Below are 26,637 nucleotides of genomic sequence, written 5' to 3'. Positions count from 1 at the left end.
GTGGTCCGAAACTGTTATCCATTGTTGTTATGTTGCCTGTAGTCTATGATGATTAGAACGTCCGTCTACCAATTCCTACGTCACGCTCGAAAACTAGCGTTTGAGATGCGGAAGTAAAATTGTATCACAAAAACGGCTCAAGATGCCACTTGTAGTGTAGATTTATTAATAAAAACTAAATAATCGTGTATTCGAATTTTTTTCCTATATAATTCTTCACTGCAGTATCTAACTTCCAATACGCACTATAAGGGTATCAAAGGTACTAAAGAAAATGGACAAAGAAATTAGTAAAAGCATCAAGGGACTAAAATGAGCAAGTATGTTAAATACTGCTGTACTGCTAAACTCAAAAGTTAGCAAAGAAAATGTAGCAAAACAAATAGCAACAGACACGGCTTATATCTTCTCTCTTTAGCCTCTATTAAGCTACAAATAAACAATGAATGGGTTGGTGCTTTGGTGATCTGCCCACTGACTGATCATGCCCTCACTTACATGAATCGATACTTCACTATTGACGACAGGAAACTTGTCAGAGTATATGGATGATGTGTTGATGAGGCTACATGGATGTCAGACATATTTTCTGTGGTTAGATTTTTTTTTCATCTGTTGATTAGCTATTTTAGGCTTTTCCAGCAGGCAATGGAAAATAAGAAAGAGTAAAATCTTTACAAATTCCTTTTTGTATTATTATTTATCTACCTTTCTATAGCACCTAATAAAGATGCATGAAAGCTCAGACACAGTACACATGCATGTATTTCGATAACATTTTGCATGTTGCCCAAAGAAAGTCTTTTTTTTACATTTGGTCCAACCTGTCCCCAAAGTATCCTTTAACCATGATTTAGGCCTTGGTTGAGTTTCATTGGCCTGGCCAGTTTACGTTATGAAACCTCTCATAACCAATTAACATGACCTCAATCATTCACCGTTGTAACCTACTATTTCCAGCCACCAAGAAGAGTTGCCGGGTATGACAATGAATGGGCTTTGGACCTGCCTACGACTTGCCGGACTCCCAACACTACTGGCAGAATATATCAAACCTGACGGTGAGACATGCAGAAGCAGTTCTCACCACAGTATGGGCAGAATAAATAGTAATACAAAAAATACTTGGAACAGGGAGCGAAATCTTGCTTTCAGCCTCGTCGTCTGTCAAAATTCAAAAAGGGAGGATGTACATTTTTGCCAGCGTAATAGCGAGAACACTTCAAATCTGACCTGAGAGAAGATCTGTTCAACAGTGATTGGTTCAACGCAGACCAACAGTTGGCGCTAGCAATAACACGAGGAGATCTGGAGCAGGGCCAGCATTGATAGATTTAAGTCTCTTAGTGCTGCCTGTGTTTCGCAGTAACCAGGATAGGTTAGAACTTGTTTGTTCTTTTCAATGTCATTGGAGCTGCATACATTTTTTTGGAAACCTTAGGCAGTTGCCTACATTACCTTATCGAATTTGGAGCTACACAATTCAAAATATATGTTGTTATTGTGATTGAAGCAAACCACTAGTATTGCTATTACATTATCATGTCTTCTACGATTGCTAACTGAAGTCTGCTTTACAGCCAGTATACATCTACTTCAATAAACATCTACTTCAATAAACATCAATAAACGTTTTGCAGTTAGCCGAACAAGATATATACCTTGACCCTGAGGGCTTAAGACGCTGCAACTTAAGAAAACACATAAACCTAGACAAAACAGATAAAGAAATCAATTTGACAATGGATGCGTAGAATTAGGAAACACATTTCAAATTCAGACAACACAACACAACAAAGACACAATACTTACTAAGAAAAGCGCTGCAATTACACCAAATGACATTGTGTTTCCAGGGACACTTAAAAAGTAATGAACACAATGTAATTGCAACAAATTTCTGTAATGCGTTATGTCTGGATTGTTGAACATGATTTCTTAATTTGCTTTTGTTTTGTCTATTAGCATGTGGTTTCTTTATATGCAGCGCGTTCAGCTCTCAGTACCAACGTACGTATATAGCCATGATGGCGTTGTCATTCAGCACAACAGGCTTCAATATCCCTATCATCTAATCATAGGGATAGTGTAGAACAGGCCAATTTATATGGGGTTAGGAGTGTTTGTTTAAATAACGTGCAGTATCTTTATAAGAGGATGGAGCAGACCACCATCTTGAATCATGCATAGGTCAAATCGGATCATGACAAGAAACCCTAGGCCGCCAACGCAGGTTTTTCCAATCCGTAGTATGAAATTACAATTGGGATTTGCATACAAATTCCTATATACAACATTGCTTTCGTTTAGTTTTTTGTGTCAAGATTGAAAGGATGATTAGAAGGTGTTATAAGATAGAAGATTGCCAAAAAGTAATCAAAACTACTGGAATTACTTAAAGAAAAACTGTATAATTTTATTTAAATGATTTTGACAATGGCATGGTTTACAACATGGTTTTGGTCATACAACCAAAACAATGCATCAGTTTGCAGTAAAAGAAACAAAACCGGACACATTTGTAGGACGACACTCAGATCATGTGCAAGAGTTTCATTGTTCAAACTTCATATCCTACACCATAAATAACGATTCCAGTATGTGAATAGTAGTCGGCTCATTGCCTTTAAAATGTACATTGCATTATTCACAGCCAAGTATCTTCATGACTTTTGAGGGTTGTTGGCAGTACTTAAAATAAAAATTAATCCATTTCTACATAATTTAGACCAGACTAGGTCAAAGAGATTGCAAACAACAAAAAACATTACAACATTCATAATTACACATTGGAAAAATACGAACAAACTTCCCTTTGCAAATACCTGAGAACCCTCCCATTAGAACAAATTCATCATGAGATATGATCAAACATTCAGAAAACACAAGGTCTATGTGTAATAGTAAATATTTGTATAACCAGAAATTCGATTTTGTATACCTTCGCCTCCTGGCATTTTTGTCAATTAAAATGACAAAAAAATCCAGATATGTCACAAAAATATGTATTTTTTCTGAGGAAAATAGGCATTCAACACAAATAGATTAAAAAATGTATGTACAATATATAAAAATGGTCCACAAATTTGTAGAATAATAATGATGTTTTCGTTTCAAGTAAGCTCCTCATCAGATAAAGATTTATTTTGTTCACTTAGCTTCATAAGGTAAAGAGTTGTTACTGTGTATAGCAAATGGCTATAACTTGTATATAACTAGCCTCCAACTGGAAATGTTACATGTTCCAGAGAATTGGTCCCCTTTAAATATCGAAATGATAAATGTTAAATGATTTCCACCTAATCAACAATATTTGATGTTTTTCCATGATTAATTAATTTGTCATAACATCTGACCTTCGTCAATAATTCACGCCATAGTCAATCGTATCGTCAATACTCAATTGGTTTCCTCCAAACACCAATCATGTTAAAGAGATTTTAATATAAATAAATGGTTAAAACAAATATGGTCAAGAAGAGTGTATGATATCATGCTAATCATAATGCATTAAAGGAATGTAAATACTCCCAGCCTGGTTGCGGGGGGCATTAATATACGCCAATGCCTTATCCATCACCGGCGAAAGATGTGCATTACCTGGCCACTCTTTGAACGAAAGACAGACTGGACAATATGTAAACAAAGCAAACAAATAAGATATCCTAAAACTTTAAACAGCTGCCTTATTTGATCACGTGTGTTAAAAGGCATCAGACGCGACGCCCGACTTCTTTCAAACTTGACCCGATCAACTGTTTTGCGAGGTTTGCGGGCCGAAAGCCTACACAGGATACAGCACGCGTGTACCTTCTGCCGATCGAACGTTAACCGCACCCTAATTACACAGCGCAAGTGTCTTCTGTTGTTCTTGTTTGCCCGGGACGACGATAGAGCTGGGACTGGGGTCTGCGGCGGGGGGCCGGGTCTGTCTCGGCCTGCGGAGGCCCAATAAGACCCAATGAGGGCTATCTTTACTCAACCCCACCGCGGCTGGCTGCCGCAGTGGTTGGGCATAAAGTGCAACAATGGAATGGCAGACAAGCCTGCATCCTTGTTGAGTGTGGGGACAGAGGTGGTGGTGTGTGTGTGTGTGTGTGTGTGTGTGTGTGTGTGTGTGTGTGTGTGTGTGTGTGTGTGTGTGTGTGTGTGTGTGTGTGTGTGTGTGTGTGTGTGGAGGGGGGGTAAATGCATCCATTTTCCGCTTTCGTTTGTTCCTTCAAGTTCTGGTCCTTGAGGTGACATTTAAATACAGTTTTCTGTTAAGTACAAAACCTATGTAAACCTATCCTGAGCCTCCGTGGTGAAGGGCTTAGCATAGTTCAATTTTGGTTTGATCTCCCACAGAACTGAGAGATGGCTGGAGATTGTAAGGTAGCATTTCGGTTTGTGAAAACAACCCGTTTCTTATTCTGAGGTCATATTCCACCATGGGCGATATGGTGGCATTGAAAAGTGTGTGTGTGTGGTGGGTTAATGTTTGTTTGTGCATGTGTCTATGAAACTGGGAGTGTGTGGGCTGTACTGTTGAGCAGGTTCAAACTGAACTTCAAGATGGACGATTGCGCAATGTGCCTCTACCCTGCCACAGGCCAAAAGACGAGAGGCGCGGGTTCGATTCCGTACTTCTGGGTTTGGCCCTGTGCCTCTTCTAAGCCACAGGGCAAAAAGCCCAGAAGCACGGGTTCAATTCAGCTGTTTGGGATTCAGACACAGCGATGGATGTGCATCACAAGGATATCAAGCCTTTGGTTAACTGCCTCAAACAGGAATTCCGTGTTGTTGTTTGTATGTTGTTGTTTTTTGTATCGATGTTTTAATCAGAAGTTGTCAGTATATGAGCAGACCATTCACTTGTGTACCCTTTTCACTTAATGATCCACATAATGAGGCAGAGAAATCGACTTGATTGAAGTGGATTTGCAGATAACAGATTTTTGACATACTTTAGGCTATCCATATGTTGATGAGCAACTGATGCATGCCCTTTACGTTAATGGCCAAGAGTCAAGTGCAGTAAAAAAAAAAAAGAGATAAATATTAAAGTAAGATGTATTTGTGGATCACTTCACAAAATACTAGTTTAGCTGCTCAGTTAACAGTTTACTTTTTCAGAAAAATCTTATTTGATGTCACCAAATAAAGAAAATAAGTCTTTGGCCCATACCTTCATATATGATAAGTAGCTTAAAAATAGAGTACAGTGATCGTTCTTCAATTCACCTTTGGTGCTCCCATCTGTGGACTCCTGGAGGACCAGAGTCTTCTTCTTCTTCTTCTTCTTCTTCCTTTATCTCTTCTTCGCCCTGTTTCTGTGGCCCTACTGCTGGAAGGTGTGCTCACCGCGCACAATGTGGGAGGAGAACTCGTAGCGGTCCTTGCTGCGGTGGCCGCAGATGTTGCACTCCAGCGGGTCCCGGTAGCCGTGGCAACCCATGTGGATGGTGTACATCACGTGGTCCAGGAAGAGCACGTTGCAGTTCTCGCACTGAAACGCCCGGATCTCCCGGCCCTCGCGGCCAAACACTCGCACGTCTTCCCCGCTCGGCGCCGCCCTCTCCGCCGCCCGGCGCAGCTCGGGCGCCCCGCCGCCGGCCCCGCCTCCCGCCGCTGCGACCCGCGTGACCTCGTGCGCGTGCTCGCCCGTGTGCGTCCTAGACGGGCTGGCGTGCGCGCCGGCACTCGAAGGAGGGTTGTTGCCGCCGCCGCCGCCGCCGCCGCCGCCGTTGTTGTAGTTGTTGCCGTGGACACCGGTTCTCTCCTGAGGACTGCTGCGTGCGGAGTCCGAGTCCATCCCGCTTCCGTTGCTGGGGGACTTGTCCCGGGCCAGCCGGAGGACCTGCTGGTGCTGGTGCTTGCCGTGCCTGAGGAAGGGGCCCTGGCCGTTGGAGGAGGGGTGCCCTCCGAAGAGAGGGGGCAGCGGGGGCTGGGTGGGGAGCAGCGGCATGGAGTTGCGGCCAACGGGCCTCTCGAGGCGGGGGTGCGGCATGGGCAGCACGTGGTGGTACAGGGGGTTGCCCATGGGCCCCATGTCGGCCATGGAGATGGGGAGCCCCGGGTGTTGGACGATGGGCCGGAGCGAGTCGGTCCCAAGGTAGGAGATGGCGTTGTTGATGACCTGGTCCATCATGTGAGCCTGCATAGCCTCCGCCTCTTTCTCGTACTTCAGCCCGAGCTCATAAGCCTGCTCGGGGTATGTGAAGCGCATCGACTTCTCACCTGTTGTGGGATCAAAGATAAAGAGTCAAACCCATGATGTTAAGAAGCCACCTTAGCGGTGGTTTAGATGAGACATGGTAGAAGACTGAAGAAACAAACAATCCAGATGAAGAAGAGATACTCAAAATGCACAATGAGGCAAATCTCGGTGACATTTCCGAGCTGCTTGTTTTTCAAACTTCTTTTTTTACAATTCAAGACAGTGTTTTCAAGTTTAATGATGCGGAAAGTCCCATCCAGCGAAAAAAAGCTCTGCTTAACCCCTCAACAACAGGGAAGCGGTGAACTGCTCTCTCGATAAGAGCAATGTCAAAGTTACAGGTGTACCAAACCACAAGAGTGAAAAAACAAAAAACATTTCCTCGCCTTTCTGTCATCCGGCTGCAGTCGTGCTAGATCTAATCCCTATATCTAATAATGTCACATGTAAACCCTAATGGGCACGACAGCACAATGAAATACCCCAAATGCACGTAGATAGAAACGACCCCACCAGACCAAAATACAAATGTTCACAGCTACATGGGAACAAGAGGCTCTAGATGTTAACTATAAAGTGTCACTATTTAAATCACACTATACCTTTAAGCAGTGTAACATGCAAGGTTCAAGGTTGCTTTATTCATACCCGTGGGTAAATTTGGTTTGCAGGTCAAGAAAATGCCCTGTTCCTGCATGCATTCACACACACCGCCATCACCACTTTACTACAGCAGTGTAGAATGAAATGGCAGACGTGGAAGAGACGGAAGGGAAACTTGGGTTTAAGTCATTCAGTCACTTTGCTTTAAAGTCAGACTGATTTATTTTCCACAATGAATAGTTTTTTCACCAAATGGATTTGAACGAAAGATTAAGAAAACACTTTTAAACCAACAGTGACCGCTGCGATGATCCAAAAGTTTACACATTTAAGGATACTATACACACACACACACACACACACACATACACAAAAAACAAAATAGCCCCCCAGAGCAAGCAAAACAAGCTGTAGTAGTGAGCGGCTGGAAACCATTAACGCACTCACCCACAAATTTCTGGGGGTTGGTGCTCTTCCGTTTGCCCACAGAGTTCTGGAGTCTCTCGATGACAGGGGGCCGGTGGAAGAGGGCCCTGGAGCCCTGCTCTCCTAGGACCCGGGGCTCTTTAGAGACCTCACCTGTGGGGGCGGCAGTGGGCGGATGGGTGGGTGGAGGAAGGGGGGGGGGGGGGGGGACACAATTTGAAAAGTGGCTAAAATGATCAAAAATATCAGATTGAGGCGTTAGTGACTGACAAAACACTAATGTGCAATGCACAACATACTGAGTTGGTATCATACGAGGAAGCCATATGCCAGTCTTACTTTAATTAAGAAACTATTAACAGACATCAATATCGACCGGGATTATAATTTGATAAAAAAATCTTGAATAGACATAAAAAATGAATGTAAACAACCTAAAACCACAAAGCAATGGAATCGACAAGAGAAAAAAATCTATATGGAGCTCGTCCACCATTTGACCACAGCCTATTGCTTTTAAACACACAGCCAGTACCTGGGTAAGAGCCAGTGTTGACGGAGCGATCCATGCCAACACTCTGTAGGAAACTGTGGCAACGCTCCTTATGCTCCTCCAGCGAGGTCCGCTGTTTGTAGCTCCGCCCACAATAGTTGCACTTGTGCGGTTTGCCGACTGAAATACAAAAGCCGACATCAAACGGAGAGAGAGCTGATTAACTCCGTTCCGCCGGCGCAAAGAGTGGGCCGTGTCCTGAATTCACACCCGCGTTCCACGCCACAGTCATCGCTAAAAGGTTGCGTAGTAGACGTGGCCATCGAGTTACTAGGCTACTACGAAATGAGATCAAGGCCGATGACATCACGGGTGTTCCACTGCTGTCGGTCGGATCCCAGAATGTGTGGGCCACGTTCATTCACATGCACCCCTACGCACAAACACAAACACACACACACACACACACACACACACACACACACACACACACACAGGCCTGTCTGGGTGTGTGTACACACAAGATCACACACATTGAGCATCAGTCTCTGGAACAAACAGCCAACACCTACAGCTGTTAGTTGAGTGTCTCAAGTGAAACCAGACCACTTCAGAACACTAAAAGGTCACAAAGTAAAGAAAGGTTGATACTCGAGAAGCTCGGTGGTGAAGGATGGAGGGTAGGCCTGCGTTTCAAAACCCTGCCTTTAGAATTCTCATGAGAACAAATGAACCCCAGATCTCCCTCACAACGTGCTTGAAGAGACGCACAACTTCAACGACGTGAAAGAGAAAAAGAAAGTGGTGCTCACGCTTTCGGGAGCTACTGGCCGGAAAGGAAGCAAAGTTGTCTCGTGCTCAAGTGTCATTTTCTCAAAACCACAGCAGTGACATTCTGAGCGCCTCTCAGGACCGCACACCAATGCGCTACAGACTGTACGGCGTTGGGCCCTTCGTAGGCGGTCATCCCACTGACACATAGCCCACCGCCAACACCCCTGGGAGGCCTGAGTGGACTCCGGTTCGTGGTGAGAGCTGCGCAACCGTTTTTGCACCTTGCAGCTTAGCGACTTGGGAGCAAACATTTGCACGTGTTCCCACGCACACATGACCGACCGCACGACCACATAGCCTGTATGCCTGCATAAACACACTCACGTACACACACACACATACACACAAGCATGCACACAGACACACACACATTAAGAAATACAGCAATATACAAGTCTGCACAGGATCACACAAGCGACTACCATCTGAGGTAGATGGAGGAAATTAGAAATGCAGTGTGTGTCCAAGCATTCCTCATTTTATAACATCAGGATAATCTTTTTATATTGTTCATGACTACCCCGGCTTTCTCTTCAATACCAATGTAATTATTCAGCACTAAGTCTCAGGGACAGTCTCAAAGAGACAGGTTTCATGACAATCTAACACCTAACCCACGATTGCCCACATGGCAATAGTGTAGATAAAATGCGACCCACACTCAATGTAGTGAATACAGTGCATGTCATTTTGTGTATTCCTTCAGCCCACTTTTTTTCCTCTTTCCCCATGGAGGTGTGAAGCTATGGTATATGCCAGTGGTTTGACATCCTGTGACCCCAGACTGACAACGGATAAGCAAATAATACAAATGTCGGGGCCATCGCCCAACTTACTAGCAGTATGAACAAGCAAAGACATAGACTGAGATGGTTTCACTGTTTCTACAATGTGGTTAGCTGCTGCATTTTGCATGGCTGTTACAGTACAACTTTCCATCATGTTTAGCATGGTTATTGATAGTACATTGCCATTGAGATTACTGTTATGACACCAACAGCCCAGGTATCGGTTTCATGCTGCAATACTAAAGCTGTCCTCAAAAATGTTCGTGGGAAACTGATACAACCGCATGGTAAAGGTAAGACTAGTATGTAGATAGATATGGCAAGTTCAAACTGCAGTGCAGTGAAACTTACACGCAACATACACCAAAACACTAGCACAAAGTGATGGAAAACTTTAATATTGGGCATTTCTAATTCAACAGATATTTTAAAACGGATAGTTCCGGTCCTTGATTGTGATTGTTTGGAAGCCATTGTCAAATACTCGTGTAAACACACGACTCTGACCGCATCAATACTTAATTTGCAGTATGAATGCGGCACACGCACGCACGCACGCGCACGCGCACGCACACACACACACACACACACACACACACACACACACACACACACACACACACACACACCTCAAGCCTTCACTGTATGCAGATATTAGATGACGGTCTAGGAATTACTTTCAGTAGCTATTCTTAATCATGTAGATGAACAGTGCTGCTGACTCTACTGGTCTGCATTTGACTAATGTAAGTGGGAGCCAGTGTCTGTCTCGCCACTACGCGATGAGTAATCCTTTCACCGCAGACAGTCCTATCTAAAGCACTATTGTCCTGGTAGCCAATGTCGGTGGACTGATCCCCTGTCATTTTACACAGGTGTATACCTGGGGAAATGGTTTGAGAAACACTCATAAGCAACGTGTATGTGACAACCATGATGGACGATTGTAATTTGGTTGTTTATCACTCACTTTGCTTATTTAAACCAGTGGACCCTTTAACTTATGTATGTTGTCTCTCTCTCTCTCTTGAGCTCACTGTAACTTTGTACCAAGTTAGCACAATTCAGAATAGAAGAATAAAGTTGTTTTAATTTAATTTAATATGATAATAATAATACTACTACATTCAGACATTTACATTTACGGCATTTAGAAGAGGCTTTTAGCCAAAGCAACTTACAATTAGTGCATTTGTCAGAATACTAGTAATACTAATAATACTACTTCAACTACTACTACTACTAGTAATAATAATAATAATAATAATATAGGGAATAATAATATAATAATACCAGGGAAAGCGACCAACAAAGCTTTCTGTCGCAACATTGTGATGAACAACGTCCCGGATGATATGACTACCAGGATCTCAGTAAGGGTTCTACTCGATGTGGGGCAGAGGGCGCATCGTGCCCACTGCACCGTCAGTCAAAGGACTCAGAAGGCATGGCTGACGGATGGGGGAGCTTTCCAGGGTCGTCAGAGCCCGAGTAATAATAATAATAATAATAATAAATGAAATTTATATAGCGCTTAATATGGTACTCTAAGACGCTTAGTAGTAGTAGTGACGCGAGTAGTGTCACAGTGCTTAAATTTGCATACGTGATCTGATTGGGTGACAGATCCGTCGCTGCCGAAAAAGTTGAACATTTTTCAACTTTTTGACGGAGCCTTCAGCGCACTGATCCACAATGCATTGCGCGTCCGTTCCCATTCAAAGTCAATGGGGATCAGTCAACGGACGGATGCAGTGGGCACGAGGCGAACACCATGCCTGCCTTCACACGGCACAGGTACACAAATAACAGCAATGTACAAGAACCTGGCCCACAAGGAAAAAAATGACATTTTTTGGGCAGGAAGGATGTAATCGTCTAACCCAGATCTCAAAGGTTACCAGTGAAGAGGGGGGGCCCATCTCGCTGATGTTCGGGGGATGATGTGAGCGGAAACAGCAGCAGCCACACTCACCACACACACCCACTTTTTTTTGCCTGTGGTCCGTGCTGCAGACAACTATTTATCTAATCTGTAAGACAAAGTGTCTTGGGATCACGTGTTGGAACAAAGCGACATGCTTGCAAGGTAGTTTATGTTTGGAGTCTGATATATTTAGTTATTACACGGCTTGGTTGAATATTCGATTCTGATTGGTTGATAGCCACCTCCTGCGATCCATTATTTCGGAATCGCAGACTGATGCAATGATTTGCAGACTTTTGCTATGGACGCTTCCATAGCAAAGATTTCCAACCGTAGACTCTAACGGACCTTTTTCATTTTAGTGCATACAAGAAAAATATTTCTTTATTAATATCGATTTTTCAAATTATTAACTTCTTTATTAAGTCTGAATAGTTGAGAAAGGTAGCTTAGGAGAGAGTGATACGTAAATGAATCTATGATAGGTCTAATAAAGGAAAACATTGAAGGGAAGAAAAACCTTTTCACTAATATTTATTTTACTTGTATGTGTGGCCTTGTTATATTATATATCAGAGAAATGGATTCGCCAATGGACATCAGCCATGTGCAATATAAATAAAGGACATTATTATTTCTTGAGTGGGGTTGGCAGTAGCCTCGGGTTTTGAACTAGAGGTCGGCGGGAGGCTGGCCTAATTGTTCAGACTAATATTATAGATGATTTTGAGATAAATGGCCCCAAAAAGATAAAAACGGTGTGCGTTGTGATTTCGGGGGCATAATCAGTGAGATTCACCTGCGTGTGTTCGCAGGTGTCCGGTGAGGGCGTCGCGACGGCGGCAGGCGTAGCTGCAGAAGGGGCACTTGAAGGGCTTCTCGCCTGTGTGGAGCTTGATGTGGCGCAGCAGGTTACCCTTCTGGGTGAAGGACACGCCACACTGGCTGCACTGGAAGGGCCTGTCCCCTGCAGGGAAGGGGGGGGGGGGGGGACAAGGGCCCAACAATCGGTCAAAGGTAATTCAGGTCAAGTCCGTTGGATTTGTGTTTAGACCTTGATCACTGTTGCAGTCTCAAAGGGCTTCGAGGGCCACGTTTTACAGTACAACATCCCGAATGGCATCGACGAGAGCAGGGGGAAAACGCCGCTATATATCAAGGAAATAACCTTGAGAAGGAACACAGAAGAGGGATCGCAGGGATTGTGATTGGTGCCAAAATGGGCGGAAATAACGTGGCATGAAAGGTGAAACATAGGTTATGTAAGACTGCTGTTGGATAGTTGTTTGAAGGAGGATATTAGAATTGAGTTCAATCATGAATGTGAACTAGTTTGACTGATTCAATTAGAGAGTATTTTCTAAGACGTTGCTGATTGTTCACTAAGCTGGAACATTTTGTTCAAATGAAGGTCAGAATTGTTATTGATATGGATGTCGAACCGCAATGTGATATCATATAGTCCTCAGTTTGGAATTTCAGTGAAAGTTCCGGAACACGGACACCTTTGACGTGGCCATCTCCTTTCACTGGACTCATGAATTAGCTCTACCATTTAACACACAAAGATCTTGATTATACTAATTCTTATTTAGATTTTGTTTTTCAATCCATTCCCTACATGGTCACTTCTGTATCCAGGGAACTGTTTTGTTTTGTTTTAAGAAAAAAAACACTGCTTTTGTCCAACTGTTGTATCGTTGCATCGCGATCTTCCGCCACTAGATAACAAGAAATACGCTGCTAACGCCATGACAACTGGAACAGTCTCGGTTGAGGTGGAGTCAGGGAACAGGTTACGGGGGATTCCTTGAAGGTTTTTTTTGGGCTTTTTCCCCGGATAATTATTGCACTCCACCCCACTGCCAAAAATAGATTAATAATTTTGCAGGTATTCAATTATAAAGTCGATTCCTTGTAGCAACTAAGTATCGCATAAGGAAGTGTGTGTCACAGCAGTAAGTACAGGACAGCAGTAGAAATTAAGGAAGAGAAAGAATTACACAAGAACACAAGAGTCCAAAATATATAATATATTTAAATATATACACATATATAACTCGATTTTTTTATGCAAAATATATTATTTTTTTTACCTATGTAAACATTGATATTCCTCTTTAGAGGGCTAATGATTACCTAATATTTTTTTGTTTTGTTTGAATCATGGTTATATGTCTTATATGATCTTTGACATAGTAATCTTGCCATTTTTGCACCGGTACTGTGAACTAAGATTGTCAGAGAAATAATAAGTAAAAGTAAATAGAGCCAGTCTCCGTAAACCAACTCCACGTTGTCAACATTCCAACGTGATCCGAACAGAGGTAGTGTTCTTTTCGTGACGTAGGCACGTCATGACCAAGGGACAACGGCGGTGTCATGCCAAATTTGTACCGGCTGCCAAATTTGTACCGGGCGCGTCATCCATACGTAATCCATTCCAAACCTGCCTGGCAACAGAGGATCGCGTCGTCCGTTGCCTGGCAACAGACGATCGCGTCGAATGACGTGAAAGGTTCACGGACATTCGCGAACCTTCTATCTAGCGATCCGTTATCTGTATTGTGCTATTTCGTCCTTGACCTGCTTTAAACACTCAGTTTACTTGCTAAATTTGATTAAACAATTAAATACAATACAAATATAAAGTAAAAACAAGTGTTATCTAGCGATCCGTTTTCTGTATTATGTTATTTCGTCTTTGGCAACATGAGCGCGAATGTTTTTTGAAACCCGCTTTAAACACTCAGTTTACTAGCTAAATTTGATTAAACAATTGAATACAATACAAATATAAAGTAAAAACAAGTGTTATCTAGCGATCCGTAAACTGTATTATGTTATTTCGTCTTTGGCAACATGAGCGCGAATGTTTTTTGAAACCTGCCCGGCAACGGACGACGCGGTACAAATTTGGCATGACACCGGCGAAGTGTGTGTGGATGTGTGGAGCTACAACTAGCCAGCCGTTTATGTTGAAACTTGCTTCCGAAATAGGGCTATAAACAACGATGGTACTCCAAAAGTTTCACAAAAATGACGTCGGTCGTAACCATAGGGATAACACGCCCTCTCCTTCCTATAACACCTGGCCCAAAACACTCTTTTTTTTTAGCTCATATTCTCCTAATTCCAGCTGTTCACTAAGACTCTAAACATAGTATAGTGCTAATCAGAATCCCATACCATTAAGTAGCTGATCAGCAGTCCTATCCAGTCCTTCTTCTAGGTTGTTAGGGCTGGCCGTCGTGACCTCCTCTGAACCTGTTTCTCTGTCCTCCGTTGGAACCGCCCCCTCCGGATCCGGGCTTCTCTGACCGTCTCCATCTACCGTCTCCTCCTCCTGCTCCTGTTTAATTGCAGGTTCTGTAGGAGACGGAAAAATGGAAAAACGAAAACTGATGGGTGAGTCGGATAAAGTATTGGATAGAAGGTGGCTTTACCACCACCACTAAAAAGGTATTTGTGGTGAGACCATAGACATCTCGATTCCCAATAAAACATTGGGCTACCAATAGCTCTGTTGATTCTGGCACAATTTCATGGATTGTCCCTGTTCCTCATATTACCCCTAGAACGACTGTGTCAATATATCCCAAAAAAACATTAATAATAAATGACGCTGATCATGTTATTTTCCGTTTTAAAATTGAGGGCTAAACAAAAGGCAGTAGCAGGGAAAGAATGAAATAGCAGTACTGATAGTGGGAAAGACAGCAATAGCAGTACTGACGTAAGGAAAGAAAGCAATAGCAGTGCTGACTGTAGAAAGTAAACCGATAGTAATATCAGTATTGATAGCAATGGTAGTAGCATATTATTTTGAGATGCAACTGGTCCAGAATAGCCCATGAACTCGCCAAAACCAAGAACGAAGGGTACACCAACACCATGCAAAAACACACACGCAAACACACCGCACACGCACACACACACACACACACAAATACTCATACACACAGACAGGTTTGCTCCCACACACACACACACGGGCAAATGTCAGGTAGAACGGACAAGAAGAAACAAACATGCACACACACACACACACACACACACACACACACACACACACACACACACACACACACACACACACACACACACACACACACACACACACACACACACACACACACACACACACACACACACGAAATCCAGACCCACAACTAGAAAGCTTTAGGGTTTGGCGTAATGAAAATGGCCCAACTCGGGGGGCGGCAGCAAGCATGCATTTGAAAATATCCCTGGATAACACCCATTGGATAACACTACGACCAATCAGAAGAATACAAGGGGTGACGTATCCAGACCAGTGGAGCTAACCAATAGATAAGACTCTTGCCTTATCCGGTCGGTAAAACAGCAACGCTTTTGGCCCACCTATATTGATACATCGATGTGATTGATTAATGTTCTGGGCCAGGGGAGGCCTAGAATATACACAAGTCTATTGCTCGTTCCCAGAGTGACTCCCTGAGCAAATTCAAATTATGCTCGTGCGAGAACTCTGGATTTCCAGGGTAGTATCGGCTCCAAATATCGGCTCAAGAAATATCGGCATCGACATATCGGTTAAGGCTGATGAAAAAAAATCGGTATCGGTATCGGCCCTAAAAAATCCCCCAAAATCCCAAAAATCCATATCGGTCGATCCCGAGGAGAGACACGACGGAAGGCCCGACAGATGGAGCGACAGACAATGGGAGGGAGAGAAACAGGCTGGTCAGGTTCCTAGTGGTGAGTCCTTCGAGGTGGGGAGTGTCGCAGCACGGGTGACAGGTGATTGTGGCCCTGTGGGTTCCCCCCCCCCCCCCCCCCCCCGGAGTGTGGTGAGGGTAAGAGACCGGCTAGACGAGTGGTGGCGGGGGAGGAGCCATAGAAAAAGAAAGGAGAGAACAGGCATGTGTGTGCGTGCACGGGTGGCGACAGGAGTGCGTCCTGCACACAAGGTGTGGACAGGATTTGTGTGAAAGTATTCTCGAAGAAGAAATCCTATCGAAAGCACACACACCTATCCTCCGTGGTGGACACAAACACAACACACGGCGTATTTTACAAGTGGTAGAGACGCTTCGGAGCTTTTCCATCATAGGGGGACTATCATTAAGAACTGTAAACACATGGTTCATTTGAGGTGAAGCCTCATAGCACTTTGGTGGTGACCCCAAGCTGGTTACCTCTCAGCTGGAGAGCTGGGGATCCTTGCACCTTAGGCCTCCGCCCCTGACGGCTGTAGAGACTTAATTCTGTTCAAAAAACGGTGGTTCTGTTACTTTAAAAAATATATCCTGACTCTCCCACAGATGACACAGACCGACCATTTCTTCAACACAGCTCATCTTTTTCTGCGCGTCTCTGTGGCGGGGTTGGGTGGTGGGGGAGTTGCACCAAAAGGACCTCTCCTGATAACGACACAGCAATAGCAATTGAGCCGTCTTTGAAAGCTGTCTCCTGGCAACACGGGAGCGGATCTGATTGTCCTTGCGCTTCCTTTCCTCCCCCCCCCCCCCCCCCCCCCCCTTTGCATCTCTTTCTCCTCCTAGAGCGATACCATTCGGAGCATGGTCAGACCGGGCTGAACCGAATGGTTGCCACAACACTGAAAACCACCGGCCTCACTCGATATACATATGTGCTCGTGTTCAGTACAACTTTACCAAGGGAGGAAAAACAGACGACACATGCTTCGATAATAAGTACCCTGCTTGGACAAAGTGCTTGAAAGGCGGGCTGCATAACAATCATAGAAAACAGTTTACAGTTTTTTCTCTGAAATAAATGTCAAACTATTAGTTGTTATAGATATTTATATTCATATGTGTGGGTGCGTTATGAATCACTGTATCTTAAAGTATGTGGCTCTGTAGTGGTATGTTAATGATTGCGTGTGTACATAGACATCACATATGTACAGTGTGTGTGTCCGTCTAAGTGTGTCCATGTGACTACGTCTACATACCGGTCCTGACTGGAGTGTCTGTCTGCATATCCCTTCGCATTCAAATCAAAAAGGTGCTTGTATTGAGTGCTTACCCCCGGGGGACTTAGGACCCTGGGGTGTTTCCTTTCCGTTGGGTGTGCTGCTGCTGCTTGACGACAGGTCCACCAGCATTCTCGAGTTCTCCTTCCTGGGAGAGCACTGGCCGTTACCTGGGAGACGGATGGCAGGGGCACAGAGAGCACCGGGAACACAGATCGTCAACGCATTGCACTACACTGGACGTCACAAGTACATAGAAAACATACAAAGTATCTCTCTCTTTCTCTCTTTCTTGCTTTCTTTATCCATACCTAGTTTCCTTCCATATCCTTTTTTTCTCTCTTCACACACATGCATATGCACACACACACACACACACACACACGACAACACACACCGACATAGACACAGACACATACACACCTACACAAACACATACTAGCAGTGCTTCTCTATTACAAATCAAACTCCTTTCATACCTAGTATCCGTCCATATCGTTTATTCTCTCTTCACACACATGCATATGCACAAACACACGCGCGCGCACACACACACACACACACACACACACACACACACACACACACACACACACACACACACACACACACACACACACACACACACACACACACACACACACACACACTAGCAGTGCTTTTCTTTTACAATTCAAACTCCCTTCCGCAGGTCGCCCTCTCCCTCTGGAGCCGACCCGAGCAGTCCCATGATAGGGATCCGATAGGGAGGTCATGGTCGCTGGTCAGGCAGCTCTCAGATAGTCAACTACGCCACGGGATCCCTACGATGTCCCTCACCCCCAGGATCAGATTGCCACCTCCTCCTCCTCCTCCTCCTCCTCCAGTGAGTAGCCGGCTAAAAGGCGGTGGAAAGCATACGTCCAGCCTCACATGCGTCCACTCTAAAGGGCTCGACAAACCCAATCCCGTTATCCCGTTACACACCCCTCAACGGGGTCAACGGAACAATACGGAGGAGACGGAGGAGACGGTGGAACGCGCTTCTCACCTCCCAGGCCGGGGTGTTGGATCCCTTAGGAACCTAATAACTGTGTATTTAGTTCCTAAAGGATGCAGCATCGTGGCTAAATCATTGAAATAATTTAGACTTACAAAGGAGAATGTATACATAGCAGCATCAAATCTAGCATTTTTTATTGATATACGTGGTCACAATTATTCATTTTTTTGGCAATAAATTAGAAAACGTCGCGCTTCAGAACTGCACGAGGTGGATCAAAATGATATAAGGACTGTCTGGCCTATGTTCCAATGTTCCCCTTTAATGTGACAGCTTCTTCTTCAGAAACTGTTCCCCTGCTCTGCTGAGTGATGCATGCTGGGAGACGTGGTCCATGAAAGAATCCCGTGGCCCTTGCGGCTCTGGTTACACGTTGTCGGAGGTTAGAGGAAAATCTCAGGTGACCGAACGCCGATCAGTTGGCACTGCCGTCCGGTAGACAGGAGTGTCCCAGATTTGTCATGAGGGATTTTCCATTACTGTAGAGTGCAAGTTGACAGCAGCCCCATCAGCCGAGACGGTTGTTCTATCACACCTTAAAGATGGTCTATTTACTGATTTACCCTTGATAGACGTTTTAAGACCGCAATGGGATTAGTTGATGAAAACATGAGTTTATGTAGTTTTATCACTACACGAGTGCGCTTACAATTTCAAAAACATCCTGATCCGTCATAAGAAAATACTTTAATAGAATGAGTTTATCGTGTATTTCTTGAGGATAAATGTAAGCATTTGTGTAGATGGAGATTAGGAGCTTACCGGCATGTGGGTTACAAAACGTTTTAGTTAATTGATTGCCTCTGATGATAATGACATAATTAGGATATCATGTTTACTCATTTAGAAATGCAGGTTTATTACTCTAACATGATTGAGCTAATTATTAATGATACGTTATTGATAGCAATAGATGGCTGTATAAAGTCGGAGTGCATGTTGAATTGGCAGTCCCACACATTCTGGTAATTGGTAGGCCTACTGGAGTTACAATGTCAAGCGTTTGTCCCTCTATGTTAAGAATAACTAAATAAATACATAAATAAACACTGTATAACCTTAAGTCCACGAAAGGCTATAAAATGAGACAACACACACCCACACACGTATCCAATCAATGAGTAGCCTATCAGTATACAGTTACATTTTTTCCTGTGTTTGGTGGGTGTAGGGCATGCAGACAGAAAAACAGCTTAGTCTGAATGCATAGAAGCACCCTAACACATATTTGCATTAATTTGTGAAAACACACAGAAAAGCGCACACACACAAACACATACTATACAGAAGGCATGTTATTTGTTGACTCCCATTTGTGTAGAGATTAGAGCTCAATGTGTGACTGGTTTGTTTCCCTTTGTGTGCGTGAGGGGTACAGGAGGACAGGTTATGGTTTTATGGATCTGCACAGTCCTGGATCTGGTTTTTCCTGTCCAACTCACTCGCTGCCTTAAGTCACACCAAAACAACTCACTAAGACACATCCATGTAAGAATGCTCAAAAGCACGGAAACACACACACACACACAAAGCTTTATCCTTGTTGCACCCAGAAGGTTTTCAGGAACACATAATGGACATTAACCAGTTAGAGATGTTTAATCATTTATGTTTGGGGCTGGATATCTGTGTCAATTGCTCTGTGTCTGTGTGTGTGTGTGTGTGTGTGTGTGTGTGTGTGTGTGTGTGTGTGTGTGTGTGTGTGTGTGTGTGTGTGTCTGTGTGTGTGTGACCAGTGGTGAGAAGGAAAGTACTAGCACCAAGCACTGAGTACATATATTTCTGAAACTGTGAATCATTTAGTTGATCTAAGGAAAACGACTTCAATATGCCTTTGTTAATGCAATAGTTTTATTTATAAGCTTAATTAATGATGTTGCACCTTATAATTTACAAAAAATAATATTTTGCTGCTCTGTGTAAAAGCATTATAAAATGATAGTAAGCTTACTTCAGACTTACTTTTGGTAAAAGCAATACAACATTAACAGAATACCTTGATAACTTTTTTTAAATAAAATTATCTTCATTAATTGAAAACTGTTTTCACTCATTCATAATTGTCGATAATGCAATGTTGGCAGTGCTACATAAAACTTGTCAGAAGGTACTAAAATGAACAAATAAAACCCTTTTTGTAACATGCTTATTTTCATTGCAACCTCAGATGCGCTGCTCTCAGAGAGAATGAGAGACACCCTCCCAAAGCATTTGTTTTCTTAACTATGACATAAAACTTCGCAGTATTGGACATTCAGAAGACCGGAAACGGTCAACCTGCATTCATGCAAAACTATGTCATTTATAACACTAGCTCTACCTATCATGTGCAGAGTTAGCACAGGAAAGACGGTGACTGACGTTGTCGACACAATAGTGACTAAAACAAACCTAACAACTATGAAACAAGTAGCCACCATGTCACCTAACAGCGATATACCTTTCATTTGTCACACTAGTCAAAAAGGAAATGGGTTTCAGCTCTAAATAACTTTAGTCAGAATATCACGTCCTCTCATTGTATTGTATCGCTATTGGTCGCTACAGACCAATTTCAAACGGAGGGCAGGTCACCCTGAGTCGATTGAGTCGTGGCGGAAGGTTTTCATTTCGTACTTCACATACATTTAAAACAAAGTTAACGCACGCAGGGAAAGTTACAAAGAGGGGCTGTAGGTGATGCAGTCGAGATGCAAAGAGGCGAAGAGACCAAAACACAGAGACAACGGCTCGTAAAGGAAATCAGCAGAAGGGCAGAGCGCTAGACAGCATGAAGCTCCAGCAGTGCTTTTTCATGATACAGCAGGACGCTAACCCAGCGGGCGCTACAACTATAGTTCAACAGGAGCCGGCCCTGGGGGGGGGGGAAATCCCTTCAACTGTGTTTTACTTCTTGTGCATTCGAATAGGCATGTATGTATTCGGATCGCCATCATCGGATGAATAAAGGGAATATATTCAAGAGAATAATGTTATCATTGCTATTGCTGAACCCCTGTCCTGTCTTGTCTAGTTCTGTTTCTATGTTTATAAATGTACATTTAGGGTTTGTCTTGTACATGAAAATAGTACTTTTTCCCCACAACATACTGTACATGCATACATGCATACATACATACATACATACATACATACATACATACATACATACATACATACATACATACATGCATACATGCATGTTTTGTTTTTTGGGATAATTGATTTGAGAAAAGATGTGCATGCACTATTTTGATATATTTTAGCATAGAGGAAGCAGAGAATGTGGCATAAGATATTAAAGATAACAGGGCTTACTTGCACTGTAAGCAACAGGGACCTCTGGTTCCATTGCTATTGAAGCGCTGCAGAGATAAAACATGAATAAATAAATACAATTAATAAATATAGAACGCTCACCCAGATAGCACCCAATGGCCCTTCTCCCCCTTGAGAGTTACATTTTTTTAATAAAGCTTTTCTGAACTTGAACTTTGAAGAACTAATTGAGAGTTTTATAATGAGTTGCGCATGAATAGCAAGTAACTTACTGCTCACTATGAGTCTGCCTCGTGTATGAAATGGGCTACATAAATAAAGTTGCCTTGCCTTCTTACTTTACCTATTTTTATTTAAATAAATATCACAAGGACGAGCGTTGAAATGTTGAAGTTATGTTTGCACTTTGTAGATATAATACTTTCAAGAAAACATCATAACATTAGAAATGAGTAATGCTTATGATTATTAATGATAGTCATGCTTATGAGGAACACCGAACTGCTGTTGATTGGTTTTTACTTACAGGGGTTTGATATATTGGAGAAGTGACAACTATGTTCTATTTAAATTACTGTTACTTGTAAACCCATATTCCCTTTCTTTTTAAGCTGGCCAAATTCTGTTTATGAGAATCTTAACGATTATGTATTAATAAAATACATTCCGTTCAAGAGGTCAGATATAATATGTAACAATTGAGGGGGGTGGCTTTCAATAATTAGGCAGACATTTAACAATACATTGATATGCATGGATGGCTATCAGTCATCTTTTAAGAGTGTGGCACTACAGCACAAAATATATATAAAGCCCATGCGACCATTTTATGATAAAATCAAATAAAGAAAAATAAATAATAGAGATAGATGATAGCCAATTAAGAAGCCAATTGTCTCTTCTTTAAATGCTACTATCATCTTTTCCAAAATTTTGGATAAGCATATATAACCACCATACAAGAATTCATAGCCATTATTACAGTGAACGTTTCAAAGGTGCTTCACAGGCCCACTTACAAATGCCATTTGATGCCTCCTCATACTGAGCTGTCAATTTAACCAAGCATGCAAGTGTAATGTAAGAGCAAAATGAAAGAAAGAAAACAAATATAATATAAAATATATATATATATGCACTGTATAATGTTTTAGTGCATTAAAACACTTTGAGATCAATGCAATTTTCATTAATCTAAATATCAGTGAATAACCAAATCTCATACACAAGTATAGATTAATCTGTGTTGAGACACATTTTGCAAGCAATACAGCAATAATCTATTGACAGTGTGTTGTATGATTTGATGTGATTTTGTTTTCTACTGATTGTAATGGCCTTTTTTTAAATCATAAATGTACATATACATACATCCTTATATACATCCTTATACATATATATATATATATATATATATATATATATACACACATATATACATATATATATATATATACACACACACACACACACACATATATAGATAGATAAGTATACAGATAGATAGATATATTGTGAACTAAAAACGAAAAAGGCAGACAGAAAGTAAAACATAAAATACCTTTATGAGTGTCTCCCCGAGGACGTGGTTACTGATATTCAAGCACAGCCCACTTCCTTAAAAAAAAAAACAGAGTAGACCTTTAAATATATATATATATAATATAAATATATATATTTCAGCAAAATCTCGAATACTGTCAAAATATGAAGAAATTAGTTGATTTATCTAGGACGGCGGTAGTAAAAAAAAACCAATGCTCAACAATACCACCAAAACGTCAGTCACTTAAGGTCTAGGAAGAGGTAGGCTCTCTAACCTCATAAAAGTTACTACAGGCCTCTCTCTGCTTTGTTACCTCCTTCGCGTACCCGCCAACCGATCCAAGCACAGAACCCTACAACCTCTAATCCAAAGTGTTGGTTTTAATCTCAGCGTTTCATATTGTTGATTGTTAAAAGAGCAGGCCTACGAATCTCGTCTCTATTTTCTCGTCTACAAGGTATACTCAACAGGTCAGGAAAAAAAAAATACTAAAAAGGAATCGTCAAAAGAAAGAGGGATGGATCAAACTGGATCCACCGGTTCCTAAGGAATTAGCCTCAGCGGAGGTAGGGAGCTGCCAGGGCAATTTTGACGACTGAAGCATTGGGAAACCGGTGGGTAGGCAGGTTTGAAGGTAGGTTAAGTAAACGATTCAACGTGGCTAAATTAGGCGTCACGTCTGGAGCCCTGACACCATACAGGCACTGGGGGGGGGGAGCATCAGTAGTTCATCGTTGAGTTATTGAAACACTCACACACGTGGTTACATCTGCAGTGTTAATGGCTTATTTTAGTTAAAAACAACAGCAACACAATAAGCTGACCGGTGCCGCAGACGTTCAACAGGTTTTTCCGATCACCGCAGTCCAGACTGCATGTCCGGCCACTCTGCCATGAATCGGCGTGAGAAGCACCTGTCTTCCTCGCTGAAGACATGTGCCCACCGCCCGTCTTTTAAAAGTCAGCTGATGACCGATGGCTTACCTCACCGATTAGACCGTATAGTATAGGCTACATCATCAGCGACTAGGCGATCATTTATTTTATGCATTTAGCGACACATTTTTGCGTGTATGCACATGATGCATCCCTTCAGTTATTTACCTTCAAACGGAGGAGTTTATAGAAATCCATCTGCTAAGATTTCTTGGCGAACTTGCTGTTGACTGAAAACATACGTCTGGTCTGGAGCAGGCTAGACTTATTATATTACAACACGCCAGACCTCAGGGCTGGAGTTGTTACCACAGCAGCGGCAGCAGCAGCAGCAGCAGCAACAGTTGGTCAATCCGTCACCGGTTACTTCCTCCATCTTCGAAGCAGCGCCAAAAGCAGGGCAGACAAGACCAGCCACCCCGAGTTTCTATTCTGGGAACTTGTCTGACAAGAGAAGAAGATCTGTGTGGACTAGAGACAAGCCGCCGCACATCAGCCCTCTGCTCGACACATCGATTAGGTTACAGTGTAGACTAATGAGCGCGGATTAAAAACTGCATGGAGGGTTTGGAAACGTGCACGAATTAATCTTTGGGGTTAAGGAGATGTCGCAGTCCTACTTTGTTTAATTCGACCAAAAATTCAACCGATTGTTTGAGTGTTGGATAAAATAGTCTAAGCAAGTATCATATGGACATTTTAGGTCTACATTATATACTTAATATGTCAAATAATATCTATTTATAATCGTTGCTAATTATTTTTTAAAGGGTATGATAAACCTTAACGATAACAGCAATCGTATAGGCTAATCCTTTGTCATTACCGTCCATACATTTTGAAGTTCAGCAAACGTTCAAATTCAAGTTTCTTTGTACTATGGCGCCCTCCTACGATACGTAATGGACATTGCTGCCTGAAGGCCAAACTGACTGTTATAGTAAGGTCTACTCGCTCAATTTTGAAACAAATATTAATATAATTAATAGGCTAACTCATTCACTCATGTAATCATCCACTGCTTTGCTCTATTAGAACAATCTTCTTAAAAATATAACATTTTCACCAACCACAACACCCTCTGCTCCTAAAACTTTAGTGTGTAATTGCCTTGATTTATTAAAAATACAATTACGATGGGCAAATAAAAAATATCACGAGAGACTAATTAACCTCAAAAAATTTAGAAAATCTTGACAAAACTATTTTCTCAAACCTCTGACTCATTTTGATTCTATGAATGTGCTGATCTTAAGCAGTCACTGACCATTTGTTCATATTTGAGGACCTCAAGAAAGGTCAACATCAACTGCTCGCTGAATAAGTCTTTAACAAATGAATGGTATGGAAAGAATATAATTGAGTTGGTTGATGTAGACAAAAGGTATTCCAAAAGAGACTGACAGAGGGCACTGGTGTTCTTTCGAACAACTGCAAAAGCTTTGAGCTTAGTTCAAAACATTTATTGAATACCATCCTGAAGATAAATAACAGCAACACTAAATAAGATATAGGCTTTAAACAGCGAACAAATAGTAATGCTTAGTTACGCTTAGAGAACTCTTATGTAACCATAATACAAAATACATGAATAATGTAATAATTGAAGCATTCGAGATTGAGCGAAATAAAAACACGGGACGACATTCATGGACAGTCATGGTCATTGATTTGTATTCCTTGTGTTATTTCCAATGTCATAGCTAAAGTGAAAACGTTTCGACGTTTCCCCAGAAGACAGCAAATATAGAATTCTAACCAAAGTTCAACAAATATTTAACTTTAAGAAATGTAAAATGTTATAAAATACTTTACAAATTGTAAAATGGAGGAATGTGGTATTTATCTTTTATTGTCTGCTTCCCAGTGTCAGAAAGTTCAAGTTATACCAATACTATTCCAATATGCAGTGATATAAAAACAATATTTGGTTCCCTTGTCCTGATTTATTTTTACTGTTGTATAGTTTCTTTGACTGACTGGACTCTTTGCTTCTGTTCATAGGGCCAAACAGGGCGCTACTCAAGCTGGCACTTAAGATGATGAGCTAAAGAATAAAGAAAATATTGTTCGACAGTTGTTTAGTTCTGTGTCCAAAGGATTTAGCTACTGTTGTTCCGCTGTAGCTCATTTCAGTCATGTTTGAAAGCTTACATTTTCCATTCCTAGCAATTCAAGTCCTTCAAAGTGCAGTTAAACACCATCTCCTACAGAGAGGACAACAATTTGGCAAAATATAGAAAGTCCCTTCCGATATTCCCAACTGCATAGTCTATAGATAAGTCATTCTTTGTCGGGCTGGGGTCACAATCATGGCCATTTTTGATGGGTGTAATACACTGGCTGAAGGCACCCATATGGCTTAAGGTCAGCAAAATGTTCAAAGAAGAAATAGTTCTTTATCGAAATACTCATGAAGGGTAAAAGCACAGAAAATAGTTGTTACCTACAGATGGCGGAAATACAAAAAACACAAATATGTAAATGTTATTTTCTAAATGTAGCAGAAGTAATGGTACAATAACATTGAGAATCAAGTATCCTACAACAAAATTCCCTACCAAAATAGGGCTTCATGACTTAAACAATGTCGGTACGC

The 26,637-nt window shown here is 42.1% G+C and overlaps 1 protein-coding gene across 5 annotated transcripts; it reads right to left on the bottom strand.

Annotated features, from left to right (window-relative positions):
- Positions 1 to 2,391: 2,391 nt before the first annotated feature.
- Positions 2,392 to 24,754, bottom strand: ikzf2 (IKAROS family zinc finger 2). Of its 5 annotated transcripts, XR_009523355.1 has the most exons (10): positions 23,416 to 24,195; positions 23,118 to 23,173; positions 21,596 to 21,642; positions 17,310 to 17,426; positions 14,460 to 14,639; positions 12,070 to 12,237; positions 7,764 to 7,901; positions 7,250 to 7,381; positions 4,582 to 6,219; positions 2,392 to 4,547 (listed from the first exon to the last, which is right to left on the bottom strand). XR_009523355.1 is itself a non-coding variant. In XM_060039677.1 (9 exons), exons 3-9 carry the CDS (start codon positions 21,627 to 21,629, stop codon positions 5,321 to 5,323), a joined length of 1,668 nt encoding a protein of 555 aa, XP_059895660.1. In that variant the 5' UTR covers positions 21,630 to 21,642; positions 23,118 to 23,173; positions 24,207 to 24,754; the 3' UTR covers positions 2,392 to 5,320. The 5 variants fall into 5 exon arrangements, 4 of the variants coding, with proteins under 4 accessions (XP_059895660.1, XP_059895661.1, XP_059895659.1 ...); XM_060039677.1 differs by lacking the exon at positions 23,416 to 24,195 and adding an exon at positions 24,207 to 24,754 and having other exon boundaries at positions 2,392 to 6,219; XM_060039678.1 differs by having other exon boundaries at positions 2,392 to 6,219; positions 23,377 to 24,195.
- Positions 24,755 to 26,637: the final 1,883 nt, after the last annotated feature.

The sequence above is a fragment of the Gadus macrocephalus genome, chromosome 20 (genome assembly GCF_031168955.1).
Source record: "Gadus macrocephalus chromosome 20, ASM3116895v1".
In the NCBI taxonomy this organism is placed as follows: domain Eukaryota; kingdom Metazoa; phylum Chordata; class Actinopteri; order Gadiformes; family Gadidae; genus Gadus; species Gadus macrocephalus.
This window is presented reverse-complemented; position numbering and strand designations above follow the sequence as displayed.

What these genes read in the sequence shown, in the direction of transcription:
- ikzf2 (XM_060039677.1), bottom strand. Translation starts at nt 21,629, where the DNA reads ATGGAACCAGAGGTCCCTGTTGCTTACAGTGCAA. An exon ending in ACACCTGCGAACACACGCAG is followed by an intron (nt 7,902 to 12,069) that starts GTGAATCTCACT and finishes TTTGTATTTCAG; the next exon opens with TCGGCAAACCGCACAAGTGC. An exon ending in CAACCCCCAGAAATTTGTGG is followed by an intron (nt 6,220 to 7,249) that starts GTGAGTGCGTTA and finishes ATCCCACAACAG; the next exon opens with GTGAGAAGTCGATGCGCTTC.